General features: G+C 36.8%; 1 protein-coding gene across 9 annotated transcripts in view; it reads right to left on the bottom strand.

The window, feature by feature from the left end:
* Nucleotides 1–12,134, bottom strand: part of TERB1 (telomere repeat binding bouquet formation protein 1) — a 60,751-nt gene that overhangs the window by 33,569 nt on the left and 15,048 nt on the right. For all 9 annotated transcript variants that reach the window (XM_074203043.1, XM_074203090.1, XM_074203083.1 and 6 more), the window contains 3 exons: nucleotides 10,506–10,566; nucleotides 10,298–10,413; nucleotides 9,832–9,954 (listed from right to left, as the gene is read on the bottom strand). In XM_074203043.1, the coding sequence (XP_074059144.1) occupies nucleotides 9,832–9,954; nucleotides 10,298–10,413; nucleotides 10,506–10,566 (300 nt within the window). The remainder of the gene's footprint in view (nucleotides 1–9,831; nucleotides 9,955–10,297; nucleotides 10,414–10,505; nucleotides 10,567–12,134) is intronic.

Below are 12,134 nucleotides of genomic sequence, written 5' to 3'. Positions count from 1 at the left end.
GTATGCCAATAAATTTGATACTCTAAGTGAAATGGATGAATATTTACAAAAATATAAGTTGATCAGGTGAAATGAAGAGGAAATTAAATACTTAAATAACCACATCTCAGAAAAAGAAATTCAACAAGCCATTATTGAACTCACTAAGAAAAAATCTCCAGGGCCAGATGGATTCACAAGTGAATTCTATCAAACATTTAAGGCACAATTGGTTCCAATTCTATATAAACTCTTTGGCAAAATAGGTGAGGATGGAATTCTGCCTAACTCTTTCTATGACATCAATATGGTGCTGATACCTAAACTAGGAAGAGTCAAAACGGAGAGAGAAAATTATAGATCTATCTCCCTGATGAATATAGATGCAAAAATCTTAAATAAAATCTTAGCAAAGTGATTACAAGTTATCACTAGGATAATACATTATGACCAATCAAGATTTATTCCACAAATGCAGTGTTGGTTCAATATTAGGAAAACTGTTAATATAATTAACTGTATCAATAACAAACCCATCATTGATCATATGATTATATCAATAGATGCTGAAAAAGCCTTTGACAAAATTAGCCCTTTCCTACTAAAAATACTGGAGTACATTGGAATAAATGGATTGTTCTTTTTTTTTTTTTTTAGATTTTTCAAGTCAATGGGGTTAATTAAGTGGCTTGCCCAAGGCCACACGGCTAGGTAATTATTAAGTGTCTGAGGTCAGATTTGAACCCAGGTCCTCCTGACTCCAAGGCCGGTGCTCTATGCACTGCGCCACCTAGCCGCCCCAATTGTTCTTTAAAATAATAAGCAGTATCTATCTGAAATCATGAACAAGCATTATATGCAATGAGGATAAGCTAGAGGCAATCCCAATAAGATCAGGAGTGAAGCAAGGATGTCCATTATCTCTACTATTATTGAATATTGTGTTAGACATGTTAGCTTCAGGGAGCAGCTAGGTGGCGCAGTGCATAGAGCACCGACCTTGGAGTCAGGAGGACCTGGGTTCAAATCCGACCTCAGGCACGTAATAATTACCTAGCCGTGTGACCTTGGGCAAGTCACTTAACCCTACTGACTTAAATAAATAGAAATGAAAAAAAAGAAAGAAATGTTAGCTTCAGCAATAAGAGAAGGAAAAAGAAATTGAAGGAATTAGAATTGTGAAGGAAGAAACAAAACTCTCACTCTTTGCAGATGACATGATGGTATACCTAGAGAATCCTAAACAAATCATCTAAAAACTACTAGAAACAATTAGCAACTTTAGCAAAGTCGCAGGATATAAAATGAACACTTGGGGTAGCACATTGGATAGGGCACCGGCCCTGGAGTCAGGAGTATCTGAGTTCAAATCCAGCCTCAGACACTTAATAATTACCTAGCTGTGTGGCCTTGGGCAAGTCACTTAACACCATTTGCCTTGCAAAAACCTAAAAAAAAAATTACCTAGCTGTGTGGCCTTGAGTAAGCCACTTAACCCCATTGCTTTGCAAAAAAAATAAATAAATAAAACTAAAAAAAAATAAACACTCATAAAACCTCAGCATTTTTATATATTAATAGCAAGATACAGCAGCAAGAGCTGGAAAGAGAAATGCCATTCAAAATAACTTGGGGGGGGGCGGAGGCTAGGTGGCACAGTAGATAAAGCACCGGCCCTGGAGTCAGGAGTACCTGGGTTCAAATCTGGTCTCAGACACTTAATAATTACCTAGCTGTGTGGCCTTGGGCAAGCCACTTAACCCCATTTGCCTTGCAAAAAAAAAAAATCTAAAATGAAAAAAAAAAATAACTTCAGGGGGTGGCTAGGTGGCACAGTGAATAGAGCACTGGTCCTGGAGTCAGGAGTACCAGAGTTAAAATTCAACCTCAGACACTTAATAATTACCTAGCTGTGTGGCCTTGGGTGAGGTATTTAACTACTTAACCTAAAAACAAAACAAAACAAAAGTAACTTCAGACAATATAAAATACTTGGGAATCTACCTGCCAAGGCAGACTCAGAAACCCTATGAAAACAACTACAAAACACTTCTCTCACAAATAAAATCATATTTAAATAACTGGGCAAATATCAACTGCTCATGGATAGATAGAGCTAATATAATAAAAATGACAATTCTACCTAAATTAAACTACTTGTTTAGTGCCCTACCAATCAAAATTCCAAATTACTCTAATGGGTTAGAAAAAAATTTAAGTAAATTCATACGAGAAATAAAAAGTCAAGAATGTTCAGGGATTTAATTTAAAAAAAGTGCAAAAAAAAGGTGGTTTAGCCCTATCAGATCTAAAATTATATTATAAAGCATCAGTTATCAAAACTGTCCGGTAATGGCTAAGAAGTAGAGTGGTGGACCAGTGGAATAGACTAGTGCAAAAGAGATAGCAGGAAATGATTATAGTAATCTGCTGTTTGATAAACCCAAAGAGTCTAACTTCTGCCTCTGGGATAAAAACTCTCTTTTCAATTAAAAACTGTTGGGAAAACTGAAGTTAATATGGCAGAAACTTGGATTAGATCAACATCTCATACCCTATACCAAGATAAGATAAAAATAGGCATTTAAACATAAAAGACAATATTATAAGCAAACTAGAAGATCAAGGAATAATTTACCTGTGAGATCTATGGAAAGGGAAGCAGTTTATGACCAAGGAAGAAATGGAGAACATCATTAAAAACAAACTACATAATTTTGATTACGTTAAATTAAAAAGCTTTTGCACAAACAAAACCACTATAAGCAAGATCAAAAGAAATGCAGTGAATTGGGAAACAATTTTTACAACTAGTATTTCTGACAAAGAACTCATTTCTAAAATATATAGAGAACTGAGTCAAATTTATTAAAAAAAACAAAACAAAAAACAAGTCATTCCCCAATAGACAAATGGTCAAAGGACATGCAGAGGCAATTTAAAGATGATGAAATAAGTGATCCAATCATATGAAAAACTGCTCTAAATAATTACTGATTAGAGAAATGCAAATTAAAGCATCTCTGAGATACCACCTCATATCTCTCAGACTGTCTGATATGACCAGAAAGGACAATGATCAGTGCTGCAAGGGATGTGGGAAATCTGGGACACTAATACATTGCTGGTGAAGCTGTGAACTCATCCAACCATTCTGGAGAGCAATCTGGAATTATGCCCAAAGGACAATAAAAATGTGCATACTCTTTGATCCAGCAATACCACTATTGGGTCTATACCCTGAAGAGATGATGAAAAAGGGTAAAAACATCACTTGTACAAAAATATTCATAGCAGCCCTATTTGTGATGGCAAAGAATTAGAAACAGAGTGAATGTCCATCAATTGGGGAATGGTTGAACAAAATGTGGTATATGTATATTATGGAACACTATTGTTCTATTAGAAACCAGGAGGGATGGGAATTCAGGGAAGCCTCAAAGGATTTGCATGAACTGATGCTGAACAAGATGAGCAGAACCAGAAGAACATTGTATATCATAACAGCAAAATGGGGGTGATGATAAATCTTAATGGACTTGCTCATTTCATCAGTGCAACAATCAGGGACTATTTTAGGGGATCTGTGAGTATAACATCTGTATCCAAAGAAAGAATTGTGGAGTTTAAACAAAGATCAAAGACTATAACCTTTAATTTTTTAAAAAGATATCTTATTATGTAATTTTGCTATCTCTTATATTTTGTTTTTTCCTTAAGGATATGATTTCTCTCTCAACACATTCAATTTAAATCAATGTATAGCATGGAAACAATGTAAAGACTATCAGACTGCCTTCTGTAGGGGGGGTGGGGGAGAGAAGTCAGATTGGGGGAAAAATTTTAAAATCAAAAACAATAAAAAAAAATGGGAAGAACAACTAGAATAGTCCATGCATACAGAGAGGAGTCCATGCCTGATAAATGAAGCAACTTTAGGGGTGCTGAAGGATTTTCAGGATATCTAAAAGCAGGGAAGATATCAAATGATTTGGAAAAAATATTGGATATTATTGTTAGGGAAAAAAGTATGATCAAGAAAACTTGCTTTTTCATCACTAGAAATTTTTAAAAGAATTATTTCTTTGTCTTACCTGTTGGTTCAAATGTAATATGGTCATTGACAATTCTGTTAATATTATGAAGCAAAAACATGACTAGGCATGTTTAGTCAATATTGATATTAAGAGTATCCTTGATATAACTACAAGAAACAAGCAGGCTTTTTACAAATGAAATTCTATAGCTGATGATATCTTTACTGACACTCAATTGCCTGTGCTTTTCTACAAAAATGAAACTGAAAGCAACAGTAAAGTGTTGCTTTAAACATGCTCTCCAACAAGGTGTTTCCTTAAAACTACATAAGAGTTTGAAAGACACAAAGAAGTAACTGTGTTCAGTGATCCTCTGATGACTAAAACTAGAAGCCATAAGGCAAGGAGCTATGTATTCTCCAAAGGTATTTACCACTGTCAGGAAAGATGCCCAGTGTCAGCTCCTAATTCAAGAGGAATACCTTAGAGATGGTGAGATTTCCCCAGAGGCTTCTCCTTGTAGGTGACTTTATGCTGGTTGAGTTAAGTCTTGGACAATTGCAAGCCCTGCACAATCTGGTTCCCACTCATTTTTCCTATTTCTTCTTGTCTCTCTACATTCTAGTCAAACTGCCTACTCATCAGTACTTGGACTTAGTAATTCTCCACCTCCATACTTTCTACAAATTATCTCCTCTGCCTGGCACGTCCTTAGTCTCTTCAACTCTTATTAGAATCGGTCCCTTTTTTTAAGATCCATCCTGAAGACTGCCATCTCCTATAAAAAATTCTTGCTGATGTCCCAGGTATCAGTGCTTTCTCCCTCCTCAAATTACCTTATATTCATATATGCCTGTTTAGCCTTCAGGAAAAAAGTACTCTCTTTAGAGGTAAGTGATTTTACTTTTTGTCTTTCTATGACATCTTGCACGTGATAGCTGCTTAATAAATATTTGTTGAATTGAATTTGAATTGAACATAGAAGAAATCCTTATTCAACATTTTTGTACACAGTAATTACAAACCAATTTTTATATTTTATTTATAGCAACATACTTAAGCTTTTCTATAAGCATGTTAGCTTATTCTTCTACTATACATCTTAGAAATCTCTTTACTTCTCAAGGGAGAATAATTTGATAAGCTTTGAAGTTCCAAATTTAAAGGGCCTGGTAGATTCATAGTGAATAGATTCACTTATTTACTTTGCTATTGTAATCATCAATCTGTAATTTTGTTTGTCCCTAATTTATTCAATAGGGGGTAGCTAAGTGGCATAAAGTGCCACACCTAGTCTTCCTAAATTCAAATCTGGCTTCACACACTTTCTAGCTGGGTGACCTTGATCGAGTCATTTAATCCTGTTTTCCTTCGATTCCTTATCTGTAAAGTGAACTGGAGAAGGAAACAACAAACTGCTCTAATATTTATACCAAGAAATTCCCAAATGGGATCACAAAAAGTTGGATACAACTGACATGGTTCAACAATTCCAACAATTCCAAACATGTAACAAAGTAATTTAATTTTTGTCTAGGGATATTTCTTTCATTCCTACTATTCTATCTCTCTTATTACTTCTTAGACTAAATGAATTACTACATTAAGGAATACAGCTAAATAGAATTTCTTAGTAACCTTGTAACATATTTTCTAATTCTCACTGCAAACCTAGCCACCATGTCCCAACAACTAATGGTTCACTAACAGGGGAAGACACCTTTATTTTATTTTATTTTTTGCTGGTCCAGAATCTGGCTTACTTGTTATCCTTGCCCAAATGTTTTTCCTTTCTATGTTGGTCTTCTATGGAGATCTTGCTAATGGGAGACTTTCTAGATGCAAAACTAAGGCTCTAATTATAGCTTGTTACATGTATGGTCACTAATTATTATTCTGCCATGATTTCCTTTGCCCCAACACAACACAAGTTTCATGAATTAAATGTTAGAACAATTAAAGAAACAACACTATTTTTACCCTAGTGTTCTTAAGGGAGAAGTCTTTTCAAAATTTTCTACATTTAGAAATGAAAGTATAAGAAAAATTTCCAGGACAAGGCAAGGATTTAAGAAGTTCTTGATAAAATCACCAAAAACTATTTTTTCCTTTTCCTTTTTTTTTTGCAGGGAAGGTAATGGGGTTAAGTGATTTGCCCAAGGTCACACAGCTAGATAAGTATTAAGTATTTGAGATAGATTTGAACCCAGGTCCTCTTGACTACAGGACTGGTGCTCTATCCACTAGAAACTATTTTTATGAAAAAAAAATCTAAAGTTAGACTACAAAAGAAATATCTACATGACAAGAGAAAAGTAATTTTTAAATAATATCTCAAGTTAAGAATACCTAGATGTGTAAAGAGATAGTCATTTTGAGTCCCCATGTCATACTATACAATTAATAGTTCAGCAATTTCTCCTATTCTCCATTTCTTACCAATCTGCTGACAATATGCCATCCTATACCCATGTCCTTGAAGCTGAATTCTAAGGTTCAAGGAAAAGGCAAAAATCTCATGTATCCATGGTATATCTACTTATTACAATGAGGAGATCATGTTTCCTCTGCATCTGAAACATGACTAGTCCTTTATACCTAGAGAACAAATAATTGCCATTAATGATTCTGTATTAATGCAGGTTAGTGTTTTACCTAAGCATATAAGTCTTCTCAAGATATATTTGATGGAATACTCTTATAAAATGAGTTTTCTAGTTTCCACCCCTTCTAGTTCAAAATTAGAAAGAACCCTAAAAATCAACTAAAACTATTCCCCTCCCCTCTTTCCACCTTATTCTACAGATTCTACATTCTCAGACCAAGATTAACTTGAGTAGTTGTATGATCCTGGGCCAGTCACTGAGCCCCAATGTCTTTATCAATAAAATGGTGATGTTTATTCTACCAATTTCACAGAGCTATTTTTAAGGATCAAATAATCTTATTTATGTAAAGCACAATAAATTTATGTAAAGACCATAAAATTTCACATAAATGGAGGAAGAAAACTGAAGCCCTGAGAAGTTAAGGAATTTTCTCAAGGTCCTAAAACATTACTTGCAGCTAGTTAATATGAAAATCTGGAGTCCTCTGACTCCAGCTCCAATGTCTTTCCACACTATCACCCTGGCTCTCTTCCTTGAGGAAGGTAAAGATCCTAAGAGGCAGAGATGAAAATTATATTCTAGGAACAGAGATCAGAATCAAAGATGTGGAGTGGGAAGGGACTGCAACCAGTAGGAACCCTGAGGCTTTTTAAATAGTGAATACTGGGGCAGTTAGGTGGCACAGTGGATAGAACACCAGCCTGGCCCTGCAATCAGGAGGACCTGAGCTCAAAACCAGGCTCAGATATTTAATTATCTAGCTGTGTGACCTTGAACAAGTCACTTAATGACACTGTCTTGCAAAAAGATAAAACAACAACAACAAAAAAAGAAATAGGACTTGAGATCAGAAAAGACTGGGTTAGGGGCAGAAATTTGAAAGTTGTCAACATAAGGATAATAGTAGAACCTTTGCAAGTTAAGAGAAGGTAAAGAGTATAAAGGGCCTAGGAAAAAATCTTATGGTACACTTATACTCAGGGGAACTATGGTTAAATGATGCTCTAGTGAAGTGCAATATCAATGTTTGTGAAATTCCTGTATAGAAAGGGGTCCCCAACATCCTTCTGGGCCCTGAGAAATTCCTTAGAAATACAAATTTGGCCAGGTGCCTTTAGGTCTGAAAATAATCAATAAGACCCAAGTGCTTAACCCTGGGGGTCCAAGATATACCATAAAATTGTTTGAAGAATCAAAAAGCACCCTCATCAGCCTAATTATCTTGCTGTATCTGTTAAATTCCAGGACTGCCTCCCCCTTCCCTAGGTGCAGCTAGAACAATAAGATAGTAAATTCCTCAAACCTGTGGGAAGCTCATGAATATGTGACTCCCTCCATCTCAGGAAATATGTTCAAACAAAGACCCTGTTTATACAGAACCCTGTATTTACATATGATAAGACGATCTTTGCCTCTGTATCCTGCCTGCTCTCAGTATCCTCCCCAAAACACTATAAAAACCCTATTCCCTGAACACTCAGGTACTGTCTGATTTGGGTACTCTTTATCTCCAGGCAGTCCCCGGGAAATAAAGATCTCCAGACTTATCAAATTCTGGTCTCCATCCTGCTCTTTGGGTTCAACAAATTGACTAAGAAAGAATAAAAAGAGAGATGATAGAAGAATCTGGAAAAATCAATATGATGGAAGCCAAGGGAGAAGAGACCATCAGCTCCTCACTCTCATTCAACTTACACAGCCAAACCACTGTCAAATCTTTGTGTTTAAACTTTCACATCTCTTAATTCCAATACCACTCTAGTTCAAGTGTTTTACTACCTCTCACATAGATAAAGTTTTCTAATTGGTCTCCTTGCCTCAAGTCTCACCCAGTCAAATCATTCATTTCTCATCCCAAAGGGATTTTCCTAAAGGTAAAGTTTGACCATGTGATGATTCATTTCCCTCCAACAGATTCCACAGGTTCCCTCTTACTGTCAGGACTAAATGTTAAATGAGCTGTCTGACTTTTCACACTCTTTATGGCCTGGATCCTGTAGTCTTCTTATTTACTTGCTTCCACAGTCTTGATTATCCAACACTGTCCTTGTTAGTGCTCCTAACACAGGCCATCCCATTTCCTCTGGCTCCATAGTAGCTGTCCCCTCCATGGTCCTAGATCACAAAGCCTCCTTATATCTTGTCCTCAACTCTCAGATTTTATACCCCCTTCTATAGGAGGTCTTTCCTGGTCTCCTGAGTTGCCAGTGACATTCTCTGAGAAATTTATCAGCTACTCTGTATGTTTATATGTTATTCCCTAACCCCCCCCCCCAAATGTGAGTTCTTTGAAGAAAGAGGCTCTTTTTTTAACCTTTCTTTGTATCTCCAGTGCCTGGCATAAGTAAGCATTTAATAAATGCTATTTGACTGAAAAACCAAAGAGAGGTTCAACAGAATGAGAACTGAAAAAAAAAGCCAGTAGATTTAGCAAACTGTTTTTTGTCCAGTTGTTGTTCAGTCATGTTCAACTCTTCATGGCCCCATTTGGGATTTTCTTGGTAAAGAGAGTGAAGTAATTTGCTGTTTTCTTCTCCAGTTCATTTTATACACAAGGAGAATGAGGAAAACAGGGTGAAGTGACTTTCCCAGGGTCACACTACTAGTAAGGGTCTGAGACCAGTTGTCAACTCAGGAAGACTCATCTTCCTGGATCCAGCTAGAGTTTCCTCCACCGATTAACCTAGCTGAAAATCAGAGAATGCTTAAAAATTCTGAGATAATAATTTCAGTAAGTAATAACCTTATAAGTCAGGGGTTGAAAAGTGAATAGAGGGTGTGGAAGTAGAGGCAGGAAGTACCTTTTTAGAAGTCTGGCTATGAAAGGGAGGAGATATACAGGATGATGGTGTGAGAGGATGGTAGGATTAAGCAAAAGTTTTTTAAGAATGGGGAAAAACCTGGGCAAATCTGTAGGCATGAAGGAGTCAGCAAAGGAAGGTTGAAGAAAAGAGTGGCAGAACAAGCATGACTGAAGGCAATATCAAGGGTAAAAATAAAGGGATTATATTAGGTAAGAAAAAGAGAAAAATGAGTTGTGGTGTGAGTGTGTGTGTGGGGGAAACAGGAGTTTCTTAATAGTATCAGCAACTTCAGTATTTTGACAAATATAATGAATTATAAACCAATTAGTGAACTAAAGCAAATGTTTTTTCTTAAAAGAAATCTGTTCTTCTAACTGCAATAATTACAAAATAAATACTTACTGTTATTTGCAACAGTTAGGCAAATAAATGAGCAGATAGGGCGAACTATCTCAGGTTTTATACAGCTCTGAAGCCATTTATTTGCATGTTGAAAAACTGAACTGCAAATTTTCTGGTTGACATCTAGAAGAAATTAAAATCAAACATGATTTTTTTAGCTTGGCTGAAAAATTTTCTATTTGAAGTGTGAATTACTAGTAATTAGATTTTCATTTTTGTTTTTAAGTTTATTTTCACAACTAAAATTCAAGTTCATCAAGTATTTAAGCATTTATTGTATATAGTACTATGTTAGAAACAGAAAAAAATAAATTAAAGAACATATGGTATCTGCCTTCAAGGAGTTTATAGTTGAATAGAAAAAAGTTAGAAAGGCTTAACAGAAGGAAGAAAGCTTCAACAGGTAGTGTTGGAGAGAAAATCTGTAACCTCCAGACTTTTCTAATTAATCACTTGAGATCATTACCATTTTGTGGATTATTTACACATGCACACAAAGCACTGCACACTGAAGACCACAGCTGATAACTCGAGTAAATGGTTTCATTTGACAAATCCATCTCAGACATAGAAAGAGCTGTTCTATTAGGGAACAAGCAAATATAAGATGATTTAAAATGTATTAAAGAATGAAATGCCAGTAACTAATTAACAAATGTCTTCTATTTACTCACCTAAAATACTGTAGCAGGATACCAACACAGCCTGTTTCTCTCACAAGAGTTTGTCCAGTCCCTATAAATATGTATAAAATGGTTTCATGATTGATGTTATTCTCTAAGTCTTCAACAATCAAAACTAGAGTAAATGAAATACCCCCTCCCCCCCATAAATATAGACTTGCTTGAGTGATAAAGTAAAGGGGAGAGAAAAAAATTAAAATAAAAAAATAACAGTAATAATTGTAGGTATGGCCAGGTGGCACAATGGACGAAGCACCAGCCCTGGAGCCACCAGCACCCGAGCCCACCTCCAGCCCTGTACACCCAACAATCACCCAGCCATGTGACATGCAAGCCACCCTAACCCCACTGGCCTGCAAAAACCAAAGAAAAAAAAAAAGACCCAAAATAAAATAAAATAGTAATAATAGTAGGGGTAGCTGGGTGGCAGACAGAGCACTGACACTTGAGCCAGGAGCACCTGGGTCCAAATCTGGCCTCAGACACCCAATGATCACCCTGCTATGTGGCCCCAGACAGGCCACCAAGCCCCATTTGCCCTGCACCCCTGCAAATAATAATAATAAATGTGCTTGAGTCTTTGTTCCGACACCAACAACTCTGTCGCAGGTGGATCACATTCTTTATGATAAGTCCATCGCAAAAGTTACTTCCATATTTTTCCATCATTGCCATTGCTGATCACAACTCCCTCCTTTCATATTTCTCCACTACCATGTACTATATTTTCTCTCTCCTTTAACTCTGACTCTGCTGTAGTATAGCTGAGTGGCCCAGCAGACAGATCCCTGGCTCTGGGGCCAAGAGGTCCTGAGCCCCCATACCAACCCTTAGGCCCTATGCTCCCAGACAGGCCATCCAATCCCAGCCCCTTGCAAGAAGTGAAAAAGAAAATGTGTTATAACTGACCACTCTCCCCCCATGGTCCATCCTCTCCTCCATCACTCACATCCCCCCCCCCCTTCCCCCTGTCCCCCCCTCTCCTTCTTACTCCAGATGCCTATACCCCATTGAGTATATTTGCTGTTTCCTCTCCTAGCCACCTCTAATGAGACTAGTTTCCCTCATTCCCCCTTGCCTTCCCCCCTTCTATATCATTGCAATAGCTCATTGTAATAAAGAAAAATCTTATTATATGAAATATCTTGGCCTATTCCCCCTCTCCTTTTGCTTTCTCCCATTACATTTCCCTTTTTTTCTATTGACTCCATTTTTACACCATATTTTATCTTCGAATTCTGCTTTCTTCTGTGCTGCAACTATAAAAGCTCCCTCTACCTGCTCTATTAACTGAGAAGGTTCATATGACTATTATCAGTGTCATTTTTCTATACAGGAATACATGCAGTTCATCTTAAGTCCCTCATATTTTCCCCCTCTCCTCCAATCTCCATGCTTCACCTGAGTCCTGTATCTGAAGATCAAACCTTCTGATCAGCTCTGGCCATTCCAAAAGGAACATTTGAAATTCCCCTGGTTCATTGAAAGTCCATCTTTTTCCCTGGAAGAGGACATTCAGCCCTGCTGGGTAGTTGATTCTTGGCTGCATTCTAAGCTCTTTTGCCTGCCGGTATATTATATTCCAGGCCTGACGAGCTTCCAATGTAGTTGCTGCTAAGT

Source organism: Macrotis lagotis, chromosome 1 (assembly GCF_037893015.1).
Source record: "Macrotis lagotis isolate mMagLag1 chromosome 1, bilby.v1.9.chrom.fasta, whole genome shotgun sequence".
In the NCBI taxonomy this organism is placed as follows: Eukaryota; Metazoa; Chordata; class Mammalia; order Peramelemorphia; family Peramelidae; genus Macrotis; species Macrotis lagotis.
Note: the sequence above shows the minus strand (reverse complement) of the source record. Positions and strands in the feature narration are given on the sequence as shown.